Source organism: Pezoporus wallicus, unplaced genomic scaffold, assembly GCF_028554395.1.
Source record: "Pezoporus wallicus isolate ANWC-B61680 ecotype Strahan unplaced genomic scaffold, APGP_CSIRO_Pwel_v1 contig_8705, whole genome shotgun sequence".
Lineage (NCBI taxonomy): Eukaryota > Metazoa > Chordata > Aves > Psittaciformes > Psittacidae > Pezoporus > Pezoporus wallicus.
Genome location: NW_026638439.1, coordinates 2,535,415 through 2,560,879, shown reverse-complemented (window position 1 = coordinate 2,560,879; position 25,465 = coordinate 2,535,415). Strand labels below are relative to the sequence as shown.

General features: G+C 43.0%; 1 protein-coding gene across 3 annotated transcripts; it reads right to left on the bottom strand.

Annotated features, from left to right (window-relative positions):
• Nucleotides 1-326: 326 nt before the first annotated feature.
• Nucleotides 327-25,465, bottom strand: UBE2G1 (ubiquitin conjugating enzyme E2 G1). 3 transcript variants are annotated; one of them, XR_008972321.1, is made up of 7 exons: nucleotides 25,079-25,465; nucleotides 10,295-10,397; nucleotides 7,308-7,405; nucleotides 6,045-6,223; nucleotides 2,991-3,114; nucleotides 976-2,901; nucleotides 327-858 (listed from the first exon to the last, which is right to left on the bottom strand). XR_008972321.1 is itself a non-coding variant. In XM_057410730.1 (6 exons), exons 1-5 carry the CDS (start codon nucleotides 25,446-25,448, stop codon nucleotides 3,028-3,030), a joined length of 837 nt encoding a protein of 278 aa, XP_057266713.1. In that variant the 5' UTR covers nucleotides 25,449-25,465; the 3' UTR covers nucleotides 327-858; nucleotides 2,991-3,027. The 3 variants fall into 3 exon arrangements, 1 of the variants encoding a protein (XP_057266713.1); XR_008972322.1 differs by having other exon boundaries at nucleotides 1,009-2,901; XM_057410730.1 differs by lacking the exon at nucleotides 976-2,901.

Genomic DNA, 25,465 nt, shown 5'->3' with positions numbered 1-25,465 from the left:
ACTGAACTTCCAAATAAAAGCGCTCAAGTGCCTTGGAAGTTAAAAATCCAGCAGGCTGCTCAAGGGTGCTCCATGGCCAGTTTATTGCTATACCCAAGTCAAGAAGTATGTGCAACTAGGTTTAAAAAGGGGGTGAGAAGGGGAGAAAAAAGCACCTTTGAGACTACAAAGGTCATCATAAAGATGACACAAGTAATTGATAGCAAATCCTTTCAGGGCTCAATTCGGACAATTCTCAGTTCTGACAGGGGGGAAATAAAAGTGAGCACATTTCTCAGGAAAAAAAAACAAAAAAAAACCAAACCCCAAAAAAAGAGATACTAAACTTGAATAAGCAAGAGATTTTAATTAAGCCTCAGTGGGTCAAAGGAAAATTAAAGTGGGGGAGGAAAAAAAAACAACACAAAACCCCAACTTTGTCCTAATCAGTTTTTGTCTGACATGCTTCACAAGGTGGTGTTGGTTTGTCTTTTAAACTGAGAGGAAACAATGAATAGGGAGAGAAAAACCTGCTAAAATCTTTAGAATTTACACGAATCTATTCCTAACTACAGACAGCATTATTTGGTACAATGTGTATTTGTGGATGTACATGAACAGTATATATATTATCCGGATCATGTTGTGCTATGTACACATCTTTACAATTCTTCCTGAAGGTTAAAGCAGTTCATTAGATTTCAAAATGCGTAATCATCTTGTGTTGGCACTTGTTAGGCTCTTGTCAGCATTGATAACTGGCATGTTTTATTGCAGCCCAGTTCCAGCCAGTGTTTGCCAACTTGTAACAACAGAAGTCCAGCAATAGGTGGGTAGAGTGCAGGAAAAAAAACAGTGCCATGTTTCTCAATTGGAGACCTACAAAGAAATCACAGGTATTAAAACCCCTCATCACCCTCAATTATCTTAAAAGATGTTTAATAGTGTTTCAGGCTCAAGGAAGATAATTACTCCTTGTTCAAGAAGTTTACATACCTCTAAAGAGAAGATGCATAAATCCATAATCACCTGAGAAAGACTCTAGTTAGCTCAGCATGCTGTGTATCCATGCTCAACTACCAGACTTTCAGGCTCCTCTTACTGGTGCTGCTTGTCAAGCACATGGTGTGCAAACACTTGATTATTTCCACATGGGGCTAAATGCTTGTAGATTTACCACTGAAACCTCTGTGCATCACTTACTGTGAATGATGGATGCTGCTTCAACAGCAGAGTGCTGTAGAAAATGGCACAGCAGTGCTTTATTAAGCAGTTAACATCACAGCTACCAAGTCAGACTGTACTGTTTTGAAACTAGTTATACAGCCCCTTCTCATCCAGTTCATCCCCCATCACTTAGGAGTCACCAGGACTTTGAAAAGCTTTTGCCTTCCAAAAAAGCAACACAGCCAATTACTTCAGTATTTGTCATGCGCATTGTTTCACCACGGCCGAGTTTAACATAGCAACAGAGCTGAGGTCAGCTGAGGATACGCTGGAGCGTTACTCACAGTAACTCCCTTTCTCCAAGACAGAAAAAAAAAACCCTATCAGCCACATTAACAGTTCTTACACTCTAGTTACAGGCAGCTGTACAAGACACTCAGTTCTCTTGCTTACTCTTTTGATCATTATTAAGCATTTTTCATGCTCTCTCTACACTGGAGAAATCTCTGTTCAATTACAGTGTTGCTGCAGAGAAGAGATACTGCAGTACTAGTCTGTCACAGATGGAGCCTTCCCCCAGCCCCCACAATTCTTACAAAAGCACAAGAAAGGAAGTATCTTCTGTACAACCCTGGTGAAGAAACGCTCACTAGCAGGAGCATTTAGTAAGGTGTTCTAGTTGTTCAGACAGCATAAACCCTTTAAAATAGATGCAGTGCCATCCCCCAAGTCTGTATGCTGAAGCTAACTGGCACATATGGTTTGGGGCTTCTCCAGCCAATGGGTCAGCATAGTTTATTTGCCGATCCAACCTTTAAGAAAAGGCAGCTTCAACATGAAGCTCTGTTTTACTTTGAAAAGCAGGAGTGGGAAATTATTAGCTACTTGAAGTTTTTCCTTAGCATACCAAGGTTAAAGTGACCAAAGGCCAGATATTTTAAAGGACATGTTTTAATACAGAGCTTTCTGCAAGAGCTTATTGTAAAGAAAAAGGTCCCATTAACATTAGGATGGGATTGCTCAAATAAGTACCTTGAGTCAGAAGCTCATTTTTAACAGGGTGGCAGAAAGTACAGCTCTCGGTCACAGCTCTCACGTCAGCTCTCAGGTTAAAACTTGTCCAGGCTCTCAGATATGCCACAGTTCAGCTTCAAGCATAATGTGACTGTTTTTCTGAAGCTGTTTCTACACCTTCCTCAATAAAACAACTTTTGGGGCTGATGAAAAGAACATCACCTTTCTTGATACTACTGATGGGTAAATACCTCACCTTGATCCTCTCTGATGTGCGAGCAGACTTTCTGTTAAAATTCCCAGATACCTGAAACAATCCTTTGTGAATGGTTCCTAACAACCTCAACAAAGTCTTGATTTAAAACCTTCCATGCAACATGCCAGCAACATCTTCAAGACACTCCACAGGTTTATATATGACCTTGAGATAGCAAGACAGGATGCTTTTAAGATTCAAACAAGTGTTCTTCACAATAATGAGCATGACAAAATGATTAGTCCCTTCTATTACAGCTCCAGTAATTCCTAGGAACTATTAACAAAGCAGGATAAATACTGATAAAGAGAATTTCAACTTCTGAACAGCATAAATGCAAGAGAACTAAAAAGGTTCCCCAATCTCAGCAGAAGGGGCTGTTCCTGCACTTGAAATTTCTTTTAGTCTTTATTTCATATCACATACAGCTGAAGAACTCCACTGAGACCATGCGACTGAAGAAAGAGGTTTGGGTGGTTTTTTGCCTTTGAAGGGGAAAAAAAATTAGTTCAGCAACACTTGGGCAGGAAATCTTCAACTCAAGTAACTGACTTGTCTTTGAAATGTTACTTACCCTGAAAAAAGTGAAGCTACTAGCTGCTGAATAAGTGTCACTCAAAAGCAGTTTCTTGGCTTTTTCTTACACAGCGGGCAACTTTTCTTTTAAATTCTCCATTTCTGTCTTCTCTCCATTCTTTCTGCAATTGAATAGACAGCTTTCAGTTGCCAGGCCTGTAACAACATACAAGTTCTAGGAAGAGGCTTAGGTGTTTATATATTTTCAGCCATGGGCCATAGGCAACACCTGAATTTGCTTACAGTCAGAGATAGTCACTGCAAACCTGTGTCATCCAGGACATTTGGAAGCTTGCTCTGGGTTTCTATGCAAACTCCCCACAAGAGAGTGAACAGCCCTTCCCCCGGTATTTTAGGCATTCTCCAAGGCTAACCTGGTGGCTACCAATATTTCACAATGTCTAGGCTGAGATCTATTTACTTCAGTCTGCAAGTAGCAGCAAACTCAACCTGTAGACCACAAGCTGTTGTTAATGGGTTAGATAAAGTGTCTTTAATTGCAGTGATGAAAAAAGGTACATGGCTACCGTGGAGTCACACTGAGATTAAGACAGTTGCAACTCCCTCTCAATTTAGCCAGGCACTCCCGCGTAGAAATACAGGAGTCACAGTATTGAGAAGAGACACAGCAGTGTCCTTAGAAAGGAAACACCTCCTAGTTAGATATGGCTGCAAGATACTGGCTCCATGGGAAAAACCTGAATAGAATTCTCAGCACACTTCTGAGGATGTTGTCTGTGACAGGGATCTGATTTCAGAACGGCACAGATGAAGAACAGTGACAGAGATGAACAGGAAGACAGGCAAGAGGCAAGTCTGAATCCAGAGATGTGCACACTACAGGATCATGAAAACCCACAGGGAAAAGTGCAGCCCTTTTTCAGGTTTTTGGGCCAGCCTCATGACAAGCTCAGATGAAAGCACAGGAGCATCATACAACGTGACTAACGCTGACATGTTGAGTACTGCCTTGCAGTTAGGCAAGAAGTGGTGAGAAAACATGAAGAACACCTTATTTCATTTAGTAAGTTCTACAGTTCTTAGGTTTGGATAGAAGCAATATATTCTTACTGCAAGGGTGAGCAAAGGGGTCCCCATTGTTTGACCTGAAGCAACCGAGCACACAACAGCTTTTCACCCCCCTACTCGGAGGGAAGGTTGTAGCACATCCGAATGAGAGAACTGGGATAACTGACACATCCTAATGTTCACACCCCCAAGCTCATGTAGCCAGTCAGCACGTTGGAAAGCCCAGCATGTCTTACCTTCCCAGTGAAAACACAAATAAGGCCACTGATTAATTTGTTCTTTTTCAGCAATTCATCCACCAAGAATTTTGTTCCTTGGACTGGGACATGGGACAGCTTACACAACATGGCTTTGGGCCAAGAAAAGCATTGAATTTGTGCCCTCCTAGCTTCAATTATTAGGCTTTGTTCCCATTTTTTGTATTTGTAGTTCTATGAAGCAAGGGTTCAGAATTGAACAGCAAAGTTTCCTATTTTACAGCAATCTCTCCAAAACTCTCATTTTAGATCAACTGTTCTATCTGCTTCTCAATATTTGTTTATTCAGGCTCCTATCCCTCATTTTAACCCCACTCCAAGAGACAGTACTCCAAGATGTACAGTTCATTTTTCCAGGAAGCAGGTATATGCCCTGCTCCTATAATGCTGTGAACTACCTGTAACACTTTAATCTCTAGACTCACCTAAAACCAGACATTAATGAAAGCAGACAAAGTATCTTTTAGTAACTGCCAAATACTGTTGCTGCAGTAAGCTTGCCCATAGTAAACCAGATAGAAGACATCTTGATAGCAGCTCAGAATTCTTCATTAGACTGTTGAGTATGCTCTGGTTAATATAAAGGAGGCAACCTACAATCCAGAAGGAGATGCTACGCTGCTCAAGCGGCACACCGAGTTCCAAAGTTACTTGGAACATCTAATACCACAGTCAGAAAAATAGGTCCTAGCGTCCAAAATGATGCCTCAGTACTGTCTTCACTGTCTGATTTGGATTTAAGTTTTTGCTCTTTCAAACGGGGCTAGAAAATGCTGTTTTAAAGCAAACCTTTACCCTAAGGTTTAGGTACACAAATGCAGAGTTTTCCATCTAGTATCTCTGAGGCAAAAGTCCTCATTCCTGAAGTAGCTGACAGAATGGGGCAAAGATAAAAAAAAATATAAAAGCCTTGTGATACTAGGAAGGTGACAGGCATAGCTAAAAGTATAAGCTTTCTCCAGCCTTAGGTCAGTTACATTCAACATACATGAGCTTGTAAACTGAGGAATCCTAATTGTACTTTTAGCATTTCATTAATAACTTGCTCATTCCAGTGCTCTCAGGTTTGCCAGCAGAAAAAGTCCATGTTGTCCTGGGACAATACTTCCTCCAGAGCTGAAAGCCAGATGCCTGGGCAGGCTTTTCAAGGGCATTCTCAAAGCACAAACATATACAGTCAATCCTGCTGCTTTAACCCAGGAAGACTCCTGTAGAGGTGGATGCAAATGATTATACTGAGGGATCCCACCACATTTGCTTCTTCCATTCAAATCAGTAATCTGTTAACAGGTTATATCATTTCCAAAACACATTTTTTTGTGCATTATACTAATAACATGTTAAAAAAAAAGTTCCAGAATATGTTAACTTCTACAGCTAAACTTAATGGCAGTTGTAACACCTACGTGTATATATATCCCCAAGATTTTATAGCCAGCTTCCTTGAATTTCATAAGGGTGAAGGAGCTGAAGTTTATCCATTAAGTGTCTCTGTGCACAAGCTATTTACTATAAATAGAAGTATTATTGCATAGGAGAAAATCTACTGCCTATGGAATCTGACAGCTTTCCTTTGCAATCTCCAAGAGATTTCCCAGGTCTAACTAGTAACTGTGTTTCCCAACATGACTACTTTTCCCAACAAAAACATGTGCTAAGAGGTTTTTCCAGAAGTTACTGTACTGTTTGTCAAGCTAGAAGCAAAACTCCATTTCAAGTTTAGGTTTCTACACTGAAAACAATCGGCAGATCAAGGAAAATCTTACCGCTGCATCAACATTAGCAGGAGAATCACCATTGGGATCTGCCAGCATAGAAATAACACTAATCATTATAGTTTCCACTGTGTGAATGGGAAGCCAGCGTTCCTCAGGTTTTTCATAGCCATATTTGTCTTCTCCAGGCTCATGAAGAATTGAAATGCAGACATCACCATTCTTGTCAACTACAAAACAGAACAAGGCATATTTCAGTAATGAACAACACGCTGGCATTTCTTCAGGACAGTTATGGAACTGTTAGTCTTCACTCCAGCTTGTCTGGAAGCATGTTAGTGAAGACACTATGAAAAAGGAAAGTCACTAACTATTACAGAACTCCATCTGTAACAAACAGGGTTTGGTGGAAGTCTGTTATTACACCTGGACTTCTGGCAGAGAGGGCACATGGGGAGGAAGAACTTAATTCTCATCATACTGTGACTTTCAAGACTATTTAGACAGGCTTCCACTAAAGCTTTTTCTGTTCAGCAGACTAGAGAGGGACTTTTTTTCCACAGCAACAGCATCAGCTGGATATTACTGCAGTGTACTGGAATATAGTTTAAGCTGCTGGAATTAGAAACTGCCTACAAGTAGTCTGGTATTTCCAGAACTGAAACTAGCACAACATCAAAATATTCCTTCTGTCCCTTATGATGGGAGCACTGCGCTGGACTCCTCCCAGCTTTCAACATAAACAGCTTCAATAATGACTTTAGGAAGTGAAGGATATTCCTCTTCCCCAGTAAAAAACTTCCTCCATTCTATTTTACCTTCCCATCTATGTCCAGCAGTCCATAAGTGAATGAAGCATTAGGAAGAATCTTCACTGGAGGGACTGAAAGATGCTGTTATCTCCTTTCATGCTTCACCAGAGGAGGACAACCTTGGGCATTCTATACTGAACTGCCAAGCTCGTCACACTAAGCTGAAATATTTGAAGGTATAACAAAAGAGACAGCTATAGAAGGCAAATTTCTCCTCAGACTAGAATTTTGCACTTAGGAAAAAAAACACCAACCCTGAACAGTTAAACAAGAATGCAAGAAGCTACTGACAGGAGCTTCTGAAAATACTTTAGGAGCAGCCTCTTGGAGCAGCACTATTAAAAACTCTGTCATGGTTATTACTCCTTTATGAAGTGATGATGACGATGACAAAGTAAATGTAGTTTCCTATTTCTAACATGAACAGAAATGTATCCATTTGTCTTCATCACATTTGAGCTCTTAATTGCAAAAAAGAAATTGAAACTTTGACATTTCTTACCATTTGGATGCCAGATTTCCGTGATGAATTTCATTTTTGGCGGCCTCAGTGGATAGTCTTTTGGAAAAGTAAGATGAGCCTTGAAAACACCACCTTCACTGGGGAATCAAAAATATCTTAGTAGAGTTTCTTGTAAGCTGAAGATTGGAACTTAGTGATGTAAAAGCTCCGAGTTTACCCCTCACACAGCTTAACGTCATGTTGGTAATTAACAGTACCAACACTGCCATATGCAATACAGAGAGTTTCTAGATTGAGAAGAAACTTTCACAAGATACTGTCAGTTCCCCAACACTGTATCTTTTTTAGAACTGGGAGGATGTTCCAGAGGGGAAAAAGAAAAAAATTACCAAAAAGAAAATTAAAAACTGCAAAGGAATTCACCAGCTGGAATTACATTGTACAGCAAAAAAAATTACTGCCAGTAACTCCCTTCTCAAGTACAGCCCAGCAAATACCTGTTTGTTTTCCTTCTTTACACACCTCAGTCCCAATTCCTTGATGTCAATCTGCAGCAGTAAGCCTCAGTGACAAGTTACAGAAAGCTTTATAGTTGTGTTTACAGCGTTGTTTTGTAAAGACTTCAATGCTACCTTGTCAACACTAAGCTAAAGGGACTCGGACATGACAGTGAAGTGTTCTGCCCACTCAACTGGAAAACAATACTAAACAGGAGACATCCAGTTTTTACATGGATTTACAGGCACGTATTTAACTAAGGCAGCTGTTTGGTTTATTTTAAATAGCTACATTTCAGTACCCAGAATAGTCCCTTTTGAAAAATGTGAAGGGCTAACATTCCATGGAAAGCTTTGCAAATGGAACACTTGGCCAATGGAAGTACTGTAACATTTGCCCTGTTACTGTCATTGAAGGTTATAACGAAATTTGAAATTGTAAAGGCTGAAATGACAAAAACTAGAACATAACATCCAAAGAAGGTGGCACAAGATGTGCAATAAGACGATCTACTCCTCAGTAGCCACACAGACAAAAGAATTGGTGTAAGAAAGACAAAGTTGTTCAGTGCAGTTTGTCCCCCCTGTATTGTAAAGGAGCCAGTATCCAAAGGCCAGAGGCTACTGAGGAAACAACACCTTTTACCACCATTAACCAAAGATGTGCAATTCTAGCAAGTGTCTCAAAAAAACCCCAAACCACCCAAACCCAGAGAGCATTAGCTCTAAACAACCTGGCTCTCAAAATAAAGCAGCTGAGGGTATCTAAACCTGCAGCATTAATTTTCCACGAGTTTTAGAAAAGGCAGGCAGTCTCCAAAGAAACTTTAATCCTGGGAAGGGTTAGAATTCCAGAAACATTCACTATTCTAATTGTCATACTAGTCAAGGCAAAGGAGAGTTAGACTACATTTGATGATAGCCCCAAATTAATTTTCCTTTCAAAGTGAAATAGTTCTTTCCCTTTGCAAAGCAGTAGATCCTCCAGCTATTGGGCTGCACTGGCATCCCTGTCAACCCTCATCATCTACACATAAATACAGCTCTTCAATTGAATACACATTAGAAACCAGTTCATGAAGTACAGCTGTTAATTGACATTTGTGCCATTTTAAGCACTATTCCTGATCACAAGGGGTCTCTGTCAGAGTCTAAAGTCAAACTGAAGTTTGAGAACTCTGAACCACCTGATTGTGTTCAATTATACGTATTTCTGTCACCATAAAACAGACCAGGGAGGAGGATGCTGTATAATACTACCTTGAAACACAGCAACTATGAAGTGGAATAGAAGACAGCTTCTTATCTAAAAAGCCTCAAAACAAGTTCAGCACCTTAAGTGGGAAAAAAAAAAAGCTATTGCAATTTTTAAAATGTAAGAGGTTCAATTTGAAGCAGTATTTCTTTACTGACAGTATTTAGAAAATGGCCACGAGAATATAATAGAGCCACTAAAGACTGGTCAACAGAAGTTGAAGAATTCATCTCAGGCAAGACTTGAGAGTTATAATGTAGTGAGCTTGCTGAGAAGCAAAGTAATTCAATTACTGTGTTTAAGTACTTCAGAAATCTGCAGACAGAGATATACAGCTTCATGTTGGAACTAAAACTGACCTCAAGTAAATGCCACTAGGCTTTTTGTATTAGTAATTTACCACTGGAACAGTGTAATGAAGGAGAACAGAGCTCATCTTCAAGAGCTACACTTTCAACTGACCTCTTCCGGGCACCAAACCTTTTCCCAGGAGCTAGAGTAGATGATCATGTATAATCTCTATGATAAAGAAACTGCTCTCTCAATTAGCTAATTTTTTGGGGTGGGGGGCATGGTGGTGAGAGGGTTTAAGCCAAACGAAAACCCAAGACACTGCATATGCCAGAATGATTCAGGTACTCTGAATTTCTGTACACTTCAGGTACAACAGTATAAAAACATAGAAAACTTAAGGTCTTGTGTTCAAATGCCAATTAAAGAACCAGTCCTTAGAATAAGGAGAGAAGGTTTTTGAAGCCTGCTGTGCAAGGTTTGCTAACAATTCAACTTTGATCAGCACCGAAGTGCTCTAGGTCACATAGCAAAATCTATCTCAAACTGACAGGACTTGAGGCTAATTCTATGGTCTGATGCAGTTCCCCCAACTACATCCCCCTTGAACAGTTTCCTGCAATCACCAGCATGAAGTTGGAATGGTTTAGAAGTGTACTATCAGGTAAACCGGAGCTTCACAGCAATAACTGAAATCACTGGATTATACCTGCCTTACTTAAATGCATAAGGCAACAGAAGCAGGATAGCCTATTCTATCTCATTTCTACACAAGCACAAAGGGATCAGTGTTACCTTTTCCCAGGGGAGCAAAGCAGTCCTATACAGCAAATGTAGCTATTTACAGGTATTTTACTAGCAACAGAACAGCATTACCTAACTTACATCAGTGTAAGATTTAGATTAACTTCTACCCACTCAGACCAAACTAGCACTAGTAAATCCAAGTTCACTTAAGTTTCTGTATAAGTATCAGTACTTACTATAGTGTATCTGGAGGACCAATAATAAGGACTTCCCATCGATAAAGATCATTGTCATCTATTAAGCCCGCTGAAAAGCCTTCCACTGGATTTTTGTTGAGCTCTGTGTAGGAAAAAGAATTTAAGAGTGACTTTAGGTGTCTATGATAAGCATTTGCTGGTTTTGATCATGCCTCTGTACTTGACAAAAAAAAAAAAAGACAAAAATAAACATGATTTTCAGCAATTTGGTACCTACTGAAGGACTTATGGCCTGGGCGAGTATCCTCAGCTCCCTACCACACACAACAGCATGCTGCCAGAGCAGAGACCCATAGCCTGATTCTGAAGCTATCCAAGTACACCATGAGCAGAAGGGCCAAAGTGACTCAGAGCTGTGGGACATGGTCTCCAAGATACCAACAGGTGGGGGTACAAGTCGAAAAACAGATTTCCTACTAACAAAAAAGCCATACTGCTTTGGAAGAACCCTGCAGAAGCCAGATCAAACTGAAGTCTATTTTGAACTCCAGAAAATGTTAACAGAAAAAACAGAATCACACTATCTTTTTATTTAAAACTAGCATCCCACTTCCCTTTTTTGAGAATCTGAAAGCATTTGAGACCAATGCATTCTGGAGATAATGATTTACTACATTCTGAACTACTAGAAGAGAACACTGAAGATAAAAACCCTGAACAGCGTAACAGCTTATTATTTTATTTCACAGCTTTATCTACTAGTGGTGAGCAATACAGGATTCTAAGTTTACAGGCTACTTCGTATAGTTACTGCCAGATAGAAGGCCTATCTGGAAATAGCTATGCAGAAGTCAGACCTAGGTGTAGACTCTACTGTAGAGTTTCTGTGTCCAGCCTGATTCAGGAAAAGGCATAAGATTCAGAAATAAGCCCTTGAGTTCTGCCTAAAATTCAACTGTGTAATATTCTTCAACACCTTTGGGTCAAAACCTAATGTAAATGCCATACTGATGCCAAATCAAAAATCTTGATCCAGCATTTCCAACAGTACAAACAAAGTCCTAATGGATCTTGGCTATTTAGGATACGGGAAGGGAAGAAAAAGTGATTCCTTCAAGTGGTCAGTAATTTCCAGATTAAATTAGGATTTTTTTCAATTTTGCTTTACAATTTCTACTGCACTTACTTTAGATTGTACAGCCCTCATTATATTCCACAGTACAGTTAGTCTCCATATTCCCTCTTTGCAAACCCAATAGCTGTATTCCATGTTGATTTCTAGGCACTGCAACAGACTGAAGTTCAAAGATCCTTAAAATGCCCTCAGGTATACGCAGAAGAACTCCTGGCAAGAACCTCATACCTTCATGGTAAAAGGCTACCTTTAAGTCCAAATTGGTTTGCCCAGTCACTGTTTGCCAGTTAAGGTCTTGACCCTTTAAAGCACAGTTAAAAAACTGCAAGAAGAATCAACTCAAGCCCTATACAGAAGGGTAAAAGCTTACACAGGGAAAATAAAGTGCTCAGCTCATATGAAGGACCAAGGTCCTGAAGAGGCAGAAAGCAGGAAGGACGACTTTGTGTGGCCACTGAGAATTCACACTTAAATTCATCCACCAAGTGATTCAATGCTAAAACTGTAATAAATATATTGGAAGGGGTTTTCATAAAAGCTCCTCAGCAGGGGTTTAGTCAACACATGAGGTCAACCATTCACTCTCCAAGTTGCAGGACAAAGACTTAGTTATTGAACCAAATCATGCTTTCTCAAGACAATGCCTGAGGCAAAAGACAGCATCACAGGCTCTTTAAGCAAGATGCAAGCTTCAAAACCAAGAACTACAGCATGGCCACACCTCACTAAGCAGACAAGTTTTCAGCCTCTGGCATCTATGAAACATTGTGGAAACAGCTGCATGAGTTTGAGTAACAGTTCTATTTAGTTTCAGGTTAAAGGGGCAGAGAAACCAGTCAAATGTCTCACACGGAGCAAGGCCTTCACCAGTCCCCTACTAGACACTCCTCCAGCATCAGACATTGAAAGTTCCTCTACATCAGTAGTTGAATCAACCTCCTTTTTCACACAGGATTAAAATATTGTATTAATTGTGCAGAAAAGCCATCTCTGTTCAGGATACTTCAGACATCCTTCTAGCTATTTATTAGCATTGTAATACAGAATAACCAGCATAACTACAGAAGTCAACCAGAAGAGTACGGATATCAGATTTGAATATCTCACCTTAATACATTCAAACTTGAATTTAAGCCTCCAAAACACGTTCCCTCATTTCTGTGTTCCACAGGGAGAAAAGGGTTTATGCGGAGTTCTGTGCACACTGAAGCTGCTCACATTTAGCTTCCTTATTGCTTCCCAGTTATCACTTCCCACTGATAAGAATGTAAAAAGCCTACCAGAAGTTGACTGAAAAAAAAATCAGCATACTTCTCCCTATCTAAATATACCACACTATTTTTGAGTCCAACACACACCATTTTCTTCTCTGTTTCTTGATCCGTGCTATTTCAATTTCCTTTTACATCTGTTTCAGCCTCCAATAACTTTTTTTATCTTCAAGTCCTTTGAACCATTTTTTATGTATTTGTTCCCACTGAAGGCCAGCTCTTACACTCTGACTCATACCTAAGATCTTGCAGCACTACATTGCAAGAGATCTTGTGAGAAAGAATAAGAGCATTGGATGCCAACTCTTGTAATGCAGACAATCTGTAAACTGTATGAAAGGGACAGCCATTGACAAAAATCTTCTGTTACAGCAGCTATGAAAATCTGCCTAGTGGATGTTACCTATAAGGCAAATTATGATGTTACTACTTTTACAGGAGGGTGGCATCAGTCTCTGCCTTGTAGAAGGTTCTCATTTTCCTTCCACAGTAGCAACACTGAAGCATAGTTCAAATACCTACTGCCTACAAGAATACTTTGAGGTAAAACAAGGGATATAAGTTCAGGCACCTCCTCCACTAAAGGTATGCTGAATTAAATTAAAATGAGCTTTCCATCTAGATTATCTATGCTAAACTTAACATCAGTTAATGGCTGGCTGGCAAACAAAAAAGAGAATCTCGGGGAAGTTTTGCACTGGGACATGAAAAACATCATCCTTGGCTGCTTTACCATGGACAGCTAAAAGCTGCTACTCATTAAAACTTGTAAACACTGAAGCCTAGGGTTTGCTCAGGTTTTTTCCCTGGATGTAACCAATGCCGCATATCAGAGAAGTTAACTAGTAGCATCACTTATCTCTTGCCTATCTCTTCACAAGCTGAGACTCATACAGCAGTGAAATCCATATACCAAAATCCCAAATGAAGAGGGCTGCCCCCACGGCATTGTGCTCAGCCCCCTAGGTCTGCTGCCCAGCACCAAAGGAGCCTCTGGCACACCGACACTGTGCTCAAGAACACCAGGCAACTGTTCTCTGTGTCTGTCAGGTCCCGCCAACTACAGCGGTTAACTACTCACAGCCCAAACAGAGCATTTCCCAGGCAAACACACAAATGACGGATATACTTTGTAAAGTAAAGGATTCAGTTCCCTCCTCCAGGCAGGGAGAGGTGCAACAAGCTCTTGGTGCAGGATCCTCTACAAAGCCTACAAATCCTAGGAAGAGCAGAGAAGTCAGATACCTATAAAGAACTGGATCCCTCCACTTACTTCTTCAATCCTGATTTTCCTTGAGATTTCTTGTTTAGCTAAAGATATGCTGTACTTTTTACACGGAAAAAAGTACATTAACACATTTCCACCCTGCCCATGCCTAATTAAGTGCAATTTACTTGCTTCTATTGTATATTACACTCTATGGCTTAGTATTTGCAAATTATTTTCTGAGTTTCTGACAGTTTAATGCAGTAGAGATTTTTATTCCCAGAGAAAAACAACAATCTTGCATTTAGTCTAGCAGCAGTTTCAGGTAGAGCCCTCCGCACCTCAGGCAGAGGCTGACAGCCAAAACAGTGCAAAGCTGGGCAGCTGCCAAGCACCAACTTACTGGGTACAGAATCCTCTGGCTGCTTATAAATTAGACATTCAGTTCCTTTAATTCCAGTCCTGAACCATTACCTGATTTGGGAGGTGAAGAAGACTAAAGGCCCATAATCGAACAAAGCTTTAAGTCCCAAACAGCCTTTAATATCCTATACCTACCCTCTTACAGGAGCTACCAACACAACACAGCACTCCTTCAGCAGTTCAGCTCTTACTAAAGCAGAACTAAGTTACCACTGCCTTAAACTTGAGCCAAGGCAGTACCATAAACTGTGCTTCCAGTTTCAGTGTTTAGTTTACACCAAGCTACTGATGTTCCCACACTCACTGCCTTTATGTAAGCCAAGAAACTTTCACCAATCCAGAAGCAAAACTGCGTCAACAAAATGACTAAGCAGAAAGAGTCCCATGGCCGCATGGAGCAGCTATGTACGGCATCTCAACTTTTCAGCTTGACTTTTCACCCACCCAGCCACTGCATAGGAACACTTCAGTGTATTTTAAGCAACATTACAGTACAAAGCTTTCAAAAATATAAGCTTCTGTGTTACTTTTAATAGCAGTCTCTTCAATAAGTTGACACAGTGGCTGAGTTGCGTGCTGCCAGTGGATTGAGCCCAGCACAAAACCAGAGACCAGAACATCCCAAGTCCTAGCTAAGACTTCTGGAGAAATTATCTACCCAACTCTCAGTGTCCAGAAAAAGCAGGCTGCAGCAGAGCTTTCCATTTGCTTGGTTTTTTTCGTGGTTGCTTTATGAGAGTCTCAGCGCTTAGCCACGAGCTTCTAACCACTGCATAAACTGGAATCCCTCATTCTAGACTCTTCCCCTCCATGCCCCGATCTGTGACTTCCACATAGTTATGTTACTTAACTGAGATCAGTAATGATTTCCAAGACCTCCCTTTCTGCCTGCACACCCAGCTGTAAGTCTCTGATTCTAGATTAGAGCTGAGATAATGATAAAGTAACATGATATCCCTGTACAGATGTATTCCCAGAGCTCCCTTTATTATCTGCTTCCATCATGTTCTGGCTTGCTCCACAAGCTCATCCAAAAAGTTCAGACAAAACAGAGCACAAGATATGCACACACTCCTAATAGCCGCCTTGGCAGTGACAAATTAGATAGCAACTAGAACAGAACACCTCTAGCCACAGAAGGACACTAATTATTTTGTAGTGACACAGGAGCAGTGAAAACAAACCTGCCTCAAGAAGGGATTCTATCAACCAGTTCAGTAGTAGCTTTAGATTAGACTCTTCACTGTAGCCCGGCAACTAATTTCCAGTGCTCCATGCTCACCCCATTGATAAGGGCAGCACTACAGGCTTTTACAGATGTGATTCTCCTCTCGCTACAGAGGATTTCTAGGGAGGGTTGAACAGTTAGCATTACCTGGCAAGTTGCTATCAGAAGTTACATCAATGCAGTGCTACACAGCTTTGTGTACTGCTGCATCAACATGCTTCGTTTGCCATCTCCTCAGCTATACCTGCATACCCTTTACAAGGATTTGCATAGTGAAGCAGGTTTTGGACGGATGGAAGACATGGCTGCTTCAGCTCTGCAAACAAGAGGACTGCAGCACTTGCCCAAAAGGGAGAGGCAGAAGCTCCTAAAACTGCTACTGGAGGTCTGTGGATTAAGGTGGTTGTTACCAGGGAAACTTGACTAGAGGTTGGGATTCTTTAACTAGTAAGGTGTCACATTATTCTAGGCATGAACTAAAAATAGTTTCTTGATTGTGTTAGTTCTGTAGTTCCATGTTCACATGAGTTGTGGCATACCTGAAGACAGACAATTGAAAGCTCAGGTTAGCTACTTAATTGAAAACTGACTGTTAACACCCTAACCAGAAGCTTGAAAGGTCTTTGGTACTGTCTTGCTTCTTCCAGTCCCTTAAGCCCACAGCAGTGGTCACTGACAGACATTGTCAATGCTCCTTTAGACACTGATTTCAACATAAAGGTCTCAAAGCCAGCTCTCTCTTGCAGACCACAGATACCCAGCTACTGATTTGACCCAGTAACCCAGTTTACCTAGACCAGGATCTGTTCCCATGCACCATTTTACCTGAGAGTCAGAAAGACAAGCAAGAATGGGGATGACCTATTTTGAGACATTCGCTTTCTGCAGCAGTCTTCATGCCATAAAAGCCTTCTGTTTACACATACTCAAAGCAGTCCTTTTCCAACATCCCACACTTACCATACGCAGAAGGAAGGTCCTTCCCTGCTCCCTCCCCATTCGCTTGCCAGTAAGCAAATGCCTGAACCCAGTAACTAAAGAGCAGAGTACATTGGGCCTGTTAAGCCCCAAGTCTTCTCTCTGAAGTTGGAGGTGGTGTTCCAGTTACTATCCTGTCCAAATCTGCTTCCATAAAACACTGGAAATAGAAAACATACTGATGAAAACCTCTGCATTCTGTAATACTGTTTAAAGCTCTGGAAGAGTTACGCTGCCAGAATTAAGCTGCTCAGCAGTAAGTTTAGAATGTATATTCAAATTAGTATTGGTCATGTAATTTTGGTAGAAATTGAGAGATCCTGTTTCCTGAAGAGCCTTCTTTGGCTAGCCTGCTTGAAGCATGCTGTGTATCCCATCACACCACAGTCCAGCAGAGTTACATCGCCCAAGTTAAAGTGGAGTTGAACAGGTCTGTCAAAAAAAAAAAACCAGAAACAAAAAAAAAAAAAAAACAAAACCACTACCATTTCCAGCAATGTCTGAATTCTGGGGGTAATATGAGGAAGGGAAGAACTGGAATAGTTAAAAAGATTGGAAGAAGTCTGATTCATAAGTTCACATCTAAAAGGAAGCCAGTATCTCACCAGGAAGCATTCAGGGCCACATTGGTCTATCACACCCAGCGTAACAGAAACACCATCTTCATTTTCTCCTCAGTGTCTGATGCATGTTTCCACTCTTAAGGGTCAGACAAGTGTATGGTGGGTACACATATCTGCCTGTATTTGAGACTGTCACCCTCAGCAGCATTCAATAGGGACCTTATCAGGATAAGTGGTTTCTGAGACTATGATCATCTCATCCCAAAGCAATGTCAAAAACAGGTCAGATGAATCACACTCTCACCTACAAAGGAGCCTACAGAGCTTTCAATGTCTACTGCATGCAGCTGCTAGAATTTGGCAAGTCAAGTGTCATCCTAAGTGCCAGTCATATTAATGTAGTCAAGTTTAGCATGGACAGCAGGAAAGTTCATTAACTTGTCAACTTTATGAGTAAAGCTATAAAAACATTCCATCCAAGTATCTTCCAAGCAGTCATATGCTCACCAGTCACAAAACAGCACTCTGAACAGAACTAAGAGCTCTAGGATACTTTACATACAAGAATAGAACACGATTCCAGGAAATCCACTAGAAAGTCTCTACCACAACACTATGCCATGGGGAGATGTTAGCAGCTGAGGAGGTCAGCAGAAGCTTTCCTCATCGTATACGTAAGTTATTGTGCAAGCTGAGGACACTCTTCCAGCTTGTTTTTAATCTTGTTTGTAATATGAATAACAGGTTTGCATATCCTAATTTGAGCTACATTGTTATTCAGAGTTGTTTTAAGACATTTCTCTAAGTGACTCCTGACAGCATCACCTTTTAGGTCAGCACCAAGTGCAAGCCACCTAAAAAACAGCCAGCTTGACCTACTAGGTGTTGTAATAACTGCATGGAAATAGGTTTCCTTAACTAACATTTCACATACAGAAAATCTGTATATGAAAGCCTTTACAAAGGGTTTCTATCAAGAAGTCTAAACCTGTACAAGCATCACGAACATCCCTGCCTAGGGGAGCAGTTATTTTTATGGAATCCTATTTTATTAGATTTCTGTACTTAATGTTCTTACAAGGTCTGGATATCTGATCTCTGTTCTACCTGATATGCCTTGGACCTGGGAGTAGGCAGGAAAAGCAGGTATGAACATTTACACTATCCAGGCTGTCTAAAGCTCAGACCCAGAAGATTCAATAGAGTGATCTTGGCCAAACCAGTCCACTGACAGACATCCACACTGAAAACTGAAGCACAAAGCAGATGCAACATGGCAATAGCACAGGCCTGCACATGAAGTGTTATCCAGATTCTGCTCCAATACGCTGGGACAAAAAGCGGTGTGAGTGTCAAGAGTCTCTTCCCCTCTTCCTCACCCAAGCCACCTGCTCTTCTTTCTCCAGGCATCTAAGTTTGTTCTAGTATTTAGTTCATACTTCCAGAACAGCAGCCACCTTTCACTTCAGTTCTACTTCATTAGAACCCAGTCTCTACACTGGAAACAAAATGTTCTATTTCAGATCAAAACAGAGGTCATACTAAACATATTAGTGGAATAAAGTTTAGCAAAATGCTTATCTGAGGGAAACAAGTTTTACCTACAAAGTTCACTTATTTTCCAAGTGTTTAGAACAGGCTTTTGGGGGAACTAAAAAAACCAAAACCTACCACCAAACCCAAAACCCAACAACTTGTACCAACCACAAAAGGGACTGAACAATCCTGTCTTAGTTGAATATGCACAGACTGTTCCAAGTCTGATTTTTTTTTTTATTGCAAGAAAGAGCTACAGAAGAGTCAAGGCAGAATCAGTTATAATCACAACATGTGGCTTGAGTTGAAGAGAATTCACTCTACTTCATTTAGCTACGATTAGTTTCTCAAACCAAAGTAGTTTATAACAAATCAACAGATCCTCACAGTTTACACTTCTGGAGCAAATAACTCTTAATACAGAAGTTGGAATCGCTACCAATCACACAAGGCGAGACATTTCAATGGAATTTGTTTGATTTAACATTTCCATCTCAAATAAAGATGTTAATGAAGCAGGATTTCCTCTAATGAAGTATTTTCTCTGTAAGTATTAATTTTGCTCCTATCTCACAGGATCTCCAGCAGCATTCTCCCATTCCACTATTCTCTAACAGAACAGAAAAATCACTTTACTGTCAGCTATGTCTGTACTTTGGTGTAACTTACACTGCCTTGTTTGGAGGAGCAGAGAAGGAAAGAATTCCTAATTTATGATAAGCTTGGTTCCTTCCCTGAAAGATTAGTAAACTGACCTAGCCAGAGCCAACTGGCTGTGACTATAGCTGCCCCATCAAGGGGTAAGCTTATAAAGCAGGCTGATACTGCTTCATCCTGTTAAAACAACTGGTTGAGTCATCAAGGCCCTCCATTCCGAGGATCAGCTAAACCTCACTTCCCAAAACTGCCAGCATGCCTGAATTTTTCCTCTTGTGACTGCTGTCATAAATACTCTTCTTTGAAGAGGCACAGTTCAACTTATTTCTGCCAGAGGAACATTCAAAAAAACTATTAAGTGCAGCTAGTAAAGTTTGCCACAAGTCACCTCTATTATGTTATTTGCAGTGCAACAGAAATTCAGGCTGCTGGTATTGCTCTAACTCTACACTATAGCAAAGTGTGTGTTTTAGCATGATATTATCTATAGTCAGCATGAGCAAGGAGCTTTGATGATTCTGTCAACACATACTCACAAGAAACAGAATTATCTAATCTGCTGTAATGGGGCCCTACACTGCAAGAGTGTGAAGGTGAGTGGTACACACATGCTGTATCTAAGCATCCCAAAAAGGCATGAGAGCAACAAAGATTGTTATCTAAGAATATAACGAGTCCTTTAAAAAAGCAGGGTGGTTACAGCATTTTAAGTGGTAGTGAAGTCAAGTTTGACATGGCCAGGACCTTGGTGTCTTAACTATAGAGGATAACACAGAATGTTACTGCCATACAAATCTCTCCAAGGAAGCTAACAGACAGACTAGCATCACCTTAATACCTCAGATCAGTGCCACTCAACTGATTATCTTGTAGACAAACCTAGTGTAAGCCAGGAAATAACCAGCACTCCAATGTAAACAAAGGCTTCTTTCACAACCAGCCACCCAAGAGAGACGCATCTCAGCTTTGATCTAGAAAGTGATCTTAATTCTATAATTCCCTCAGAATTTTCACTACTCAAATAATTTAAAAGCAAATCCTGTGTAATTGGCAGAAATTCAGCCCACTCAACATTACACTGCAAGACATTTTCCACACAAGTAAAAACCATTGAGCTGTCACATTAAGTATTTAATAGTTTTCTAACTTGTTAATTTAATTTTTAATTAAGACATTTTCAGTTTGAAATAGGAGCTGTGTCCACTCCAAACTGAAATAATGCCACATTTCTCCTGTTTTAGAGCAGTATTTGTGCAGGGTTTTCTGCATCCTAAGTTGGAGAATATTTACAACCCACTGCAACTGGGGCCAGCAAGGGCATGGCTATTGCCCTGGTTTCAGTGATCCATGTTTATGTTAAAGAGGACTTGCACTTCTGGTTCCACTGTGTGCTACCAATTTAACTGCGTCCTCTCTGCATGATTTTGCTGGTTGAACTAGACAAGTCTGCCTACTCTAACAAGTCTCTGTGTCAGCAAGGATTTGGCAAAGATGAAATAAAAGCAGTCAGAAATGGCTCAGTCTGCAACACCCTTGGGCTTGACAGCCCTGGAGAGTGGAAGAGAAGCATTACACTCAGTTGTCTCCTGCCTCTTTTTAAAGAGCACGAAGTTTTGGGGCAGTATAGAGAACACAGATTGTCCTCCCCCACCTCCCCTGGGGGATGAACTCTGCCAATCTAGTGCTGTACTGATCTGCATACTTGCAGTTGGTTTTGATTTCTTTTTTTGGGGGGTGGGGTGTGTGTGTGTCAGAAGCACTTCACTCTTCTAGTTTTTCCTGCACCTTACCCATAAGAAAAAATAGACAGGTCCCGACTTCTATTTCACATTACTACCAAGGCACAACAAAGTGTCTTTGTTCTTAAAAAAAAACAACAAAAAAACACAGACATCTATAAGAACAAGCACTACACTGAATTTTAAGACACTTCCAAAAGCTGTTTGAGCTTACAATTAAGTTAATTTGAGACGGAATGGCCATTTATCTTTACAGATAGGCACAGAAAAGAACCTCCCTTCAGCTCCAGCTAGCCAGACTAGTACTCTAACTGGCTTTGGTAGTCAGAGATCCCCATTCACCACTTCCTTTAAACACTTAAACAAAAACTACCCGAAGTTTGGACTGTCATGATTTGAACTGTTCTTGTGCCTAAATGGGGGCAAGCAGGAGTCAATACAAGAACAGCTACTATAGTGATTCCCTGGTGATACAGCTCATTGTTTCATTAGAAAAGGCACTGAGAAGCTTAGTATTTGAGGGGTTGGGAGGGAGAACAACAACCCACATCTCACTTGGAAGTTGGATTTTGTGACTGTCATTGAATATCCCTTCTCTTAGAACATTACCAGCATCCACAACATGCCACTTAAGATGACAAGTGTGTGTATATATGGTGCTGTGATACTATTTACCTGCTCAAGTTACAATACAAGCCAGCTTGCTCAAGAGAAAAATGGAAGCCTGTCTTCATATGCTTATTGAAGCAACCTGGGATTATGTTGTAGAGTTTTGTTCTGCATTTGGGCAAGACCCCTGGTTTTAAGTCTCCCCAACAATGAAGAACTGCCAGTTAACCTTTACTTTAACAAAGTCTTCAAGACTTAAAATAATTCATTAAAGCGCCATGTGCCACAAACACTTATTTTCCCCATAACGTCTTTGTCAAGAAACAAAACATATGGGAGACAGAACAGGTATTCGTGCTGAGAACTACCGTTGTACAGTCCTTTCTCCTCCTGTCACTGTTCTTCCTCCTGGGATCGAAAAGAGCTATCCAAGTCCTCACTCATTAAAAAACTTTAATATTCCTCAACTGCTCCACCTTCATATAGGTTTTGGATTGCCCCTTCAACCTCCCTCCACTTCTGGATGTCTTGCTCCAAGTCCAACAGCTCCAACTGCAGATCCCTTGTGCTTGAGTAATGTTAATTTGACAACTGAGTGATCTAGAGCAATTTAAGGTAGTTTAGATCACATAACTCGTATCCACTGCCTGTTCATTGCCCTCCAAAACCCAACTATTAGGTTCAACCCAGTGACTCACCACACTTGACATAACACAAAAGCCGAATGTAGCAGAAGGGCTGAAGAATCAGCCTCACCAGGGGAAAGAATAAGTGTTGATTTTTGTTTTGAGGTAGAACAAGTAACGTGGGTGTAAACAAAGGGACACATGGGAGCAGCTGACTTGGAAGAATACAGCCAGTAGGGAAGAGGGATCAGACATCATCAAGCTCAGCCTCTGCATTGCAACTTCAAGCAACCTGCCATCAGAACAAGCAGTGTCAGTCTAGTTTCAACTCAGCCCAGATGTTACTTAGGTTATCATAAAGAAACTATTTTCTTTCTTAAGTCAGTTACTCCAGATGGCACTTTTGAAGTACTTCAGTATTCACCACACACAAGTAATGCACAGTCACTTTTAATATTGTTTCAATTTTGTTTCAAACACATATAAAAGGCTGCCAAAGGCACTGATAATACTTAAAACACAACACCAGCACCCCAAAAGAGATGCATGATACATGCAAATGGTTGCAGTACTTGAGTAAGCAGAGTTGAATCAGTAATAGGGGTAACTGGAAAAGCTTACCAGTTTTTACCCTTACAACAACATGAATCCTTCAGAAAAGAAGGATCAGAAAGGTAACTAGAAGTTAACCCCCAAATCTCACAGTCTAAAACTGTACTTACACACTCAAAGAGCATGTGCTTACAGAAGGTCTTAAGACCTCACAAGTTAAAAACCACACACACCAGAAAGCAACAACTAATACTTATTATCAATAGGCTTCAACTAAATGTCAAGCTTGCTTTCATGGAGCACAATTAATCAGTTAAAAGCGACATTCCAAACAGCCAAAGAACTATATTAGGTTACTAAATGCTCATTTTGATCGAGTTAAGAGAGTAACTGTTCTAAACTACTGCTTCCCTAGAGGGATCATTTATAGGAAAGAGAAGCTTTGCATCAACTCCAGCTCCTATATTAAGCCTACACCTAGTGTTATTAGCACATCCAAAGGTACAGCCACCTCACTGAATGTCAGTAGCAACTTCAGTAGTTACTAAGGCATTGAGGGTCAGGAGCCCAGCCACTGTATGTGTTAGGTTCTTATTTTTTAAAAGAATGCCACCCTAAAGGGGTAAAAAAAAAAAAAATAAATCCCCTGCTAACAGTTAACTACGTTCAAGTGTCTCAAACCAATCATCAACTAAAACCTGGAGATAATGCTGAAAGTGCAACAAACATATTACTGTAGCTCGCTGTACCTGGTTATGCAACTTCACCCCCTTACTGCTAACAGTGTTCTCTTCCACCCTCACGCTTTCAAAGACGTTACTTCAGTCTCAGGCCAAATCCTCCTCCGGGGATTGCTGTGCCACACCGAAGCCCCGTCCCTTTGCACAGACACCCAGCACACCCCAGCCGGCGCTGTAACTGCCCCAGTCCGGTGCGCTCAGCACGCATTTCCTTATCGGGGTATGAGGCAATTTTTACGTAAGGGACGAAAAAGGCAATGGGATTCTCCCGAGGAGCCGGGCGGACCCGCGCGTGTTCTCGGGGGAGGGGGTTACTGTACCCCGGCTGGAGGCGGAGGCCGCGAGGCCATGTGCGTGCGGAGCGCGGGGCGGGCCCTCCAGCACCCGCTGCCAGCTCCTTTCGCTTTAAATCTGGCAGCGAGCGACACATGGAGCCGCATTGTGCGCCCCGCGCATGCGCGCCGGGCCGGGCCGGGCCGGGCCCCCTCCGCGGCCCAGGCAGGGCCCGCGCTCGACCGGCGGCGCGGGGACAAAGGGAAGGGGCGGGAGACGGGAGCAGCGGTGCGGGGCTGAGCTGCGGGGCTGCTCCCCGCCGCGGGCCCGGCGCCCCGGTTCTTCCCGTCCCCGGGCCCAGTCTCTACAACTCCTCCTTCCCTGCACCCGTCCCGCCCTCTCGCCCCCGGCGGAGCCCCCTCGCTCCTCCCTGTAGACTGCCCCCCGCAGCACGCGGCGAGCAGCCCCTCTCGCCCTCCCCAGGGCGGGCCCTCCACCACCCCTCCCCTCCGCCCCGGTCCTGCCCGGTCCTCTCCCCACAGTCAGGGCCTGCAGAGCCCCCAGCTCTCCTCCTGACAACAAAGGGGGAAGCGGCCTCCCCCTCCCGGCCCGCCCTCCACGGCGCAGGGTACCGGAGGTGAGGGTGGGAGAGGGGAGGCGGGACGGGGGCACCTCAGGTCCTCACAGGAAGGTGAGCGGAGGGGGCGAGTCGCCCCGGCCCCGAAGTACCTCTTCCAGGGGGGCTCCCTCGCTCCGTCCTCCGCCGCTTCTCTGTGCCTGACAAACACCCCCTCACACCAGAGGGCTCCCCGCACACAACCCCCGCACCGCGGGGAGCGAAGCCGAGGCTCCCGTCTACCTTGCCCGCGCCGGGCAGACAGGGCTGCAACAGCGGCGCGGGGCGGGAGGGGGGGCGGCAGACGAGCCACGTCGTTGCCAAATTCCCACTTCCCTGCCGGGACGGGGGCAGCGAAGGAAACGCTTCCCCGCCATGCCGGCCCTCCGCACCCCTCCCCCCGGCTGCCCTGGCAGCGATCGCCGGCAGGCTCCCCCTCCCCCCCTCGGCCTAGTTCCCTCAGCTCCCGGCTGGGCAGCAGAGCGGCGGGGGGGCTGTAATCTCCCCTTCCCTCTCTCACACGCACCCCGCCGCCCGCCCGCACCCTCCCCGAGCCGGCGCCCCTTCCCCCATAACAGGCCCCGGTTCCTGAGAGCCCGGCCGGCCTCCGCTCCCCGACAAGGGATCGGCTCACCTCTCCCCGCCTCCCCGCTCCCGCCAGCCCGGGTACCTGCTAGTTGTCTCCGCAGTAGCAAGGCGGACTGGAGCTCCGTCATTCTCCCCCTCTCTGCCCGGGGAGGGAGTCCCAGCGGCGGCGGGGACGGCGCGGCTCCTGGTGCTGCGAGAGCCCGAGGCGGCGGCGAGTGGCCCTCAGCCCGCCCGCACCGCGCCCCCCGGGGGTCTGGCTCCGCGCCGGCCGCCGCCACAGCACGCAGGGTCCCTGGCAGGGGAGCGCGGCCGTGGCTCCGTGCCTCCCTTCTCCTCCTCCTCCTCAGCACCACCACCTCCTCCTCCCCCCGCCCGCCAGGAATTTCACTGCACTCCGGGCCGCGGCGCGCAGGCGCACTCCGGACCGGCCGCCGGCCCTTCCGCGCCGCCATCTTGAGAGGGCGGGGAA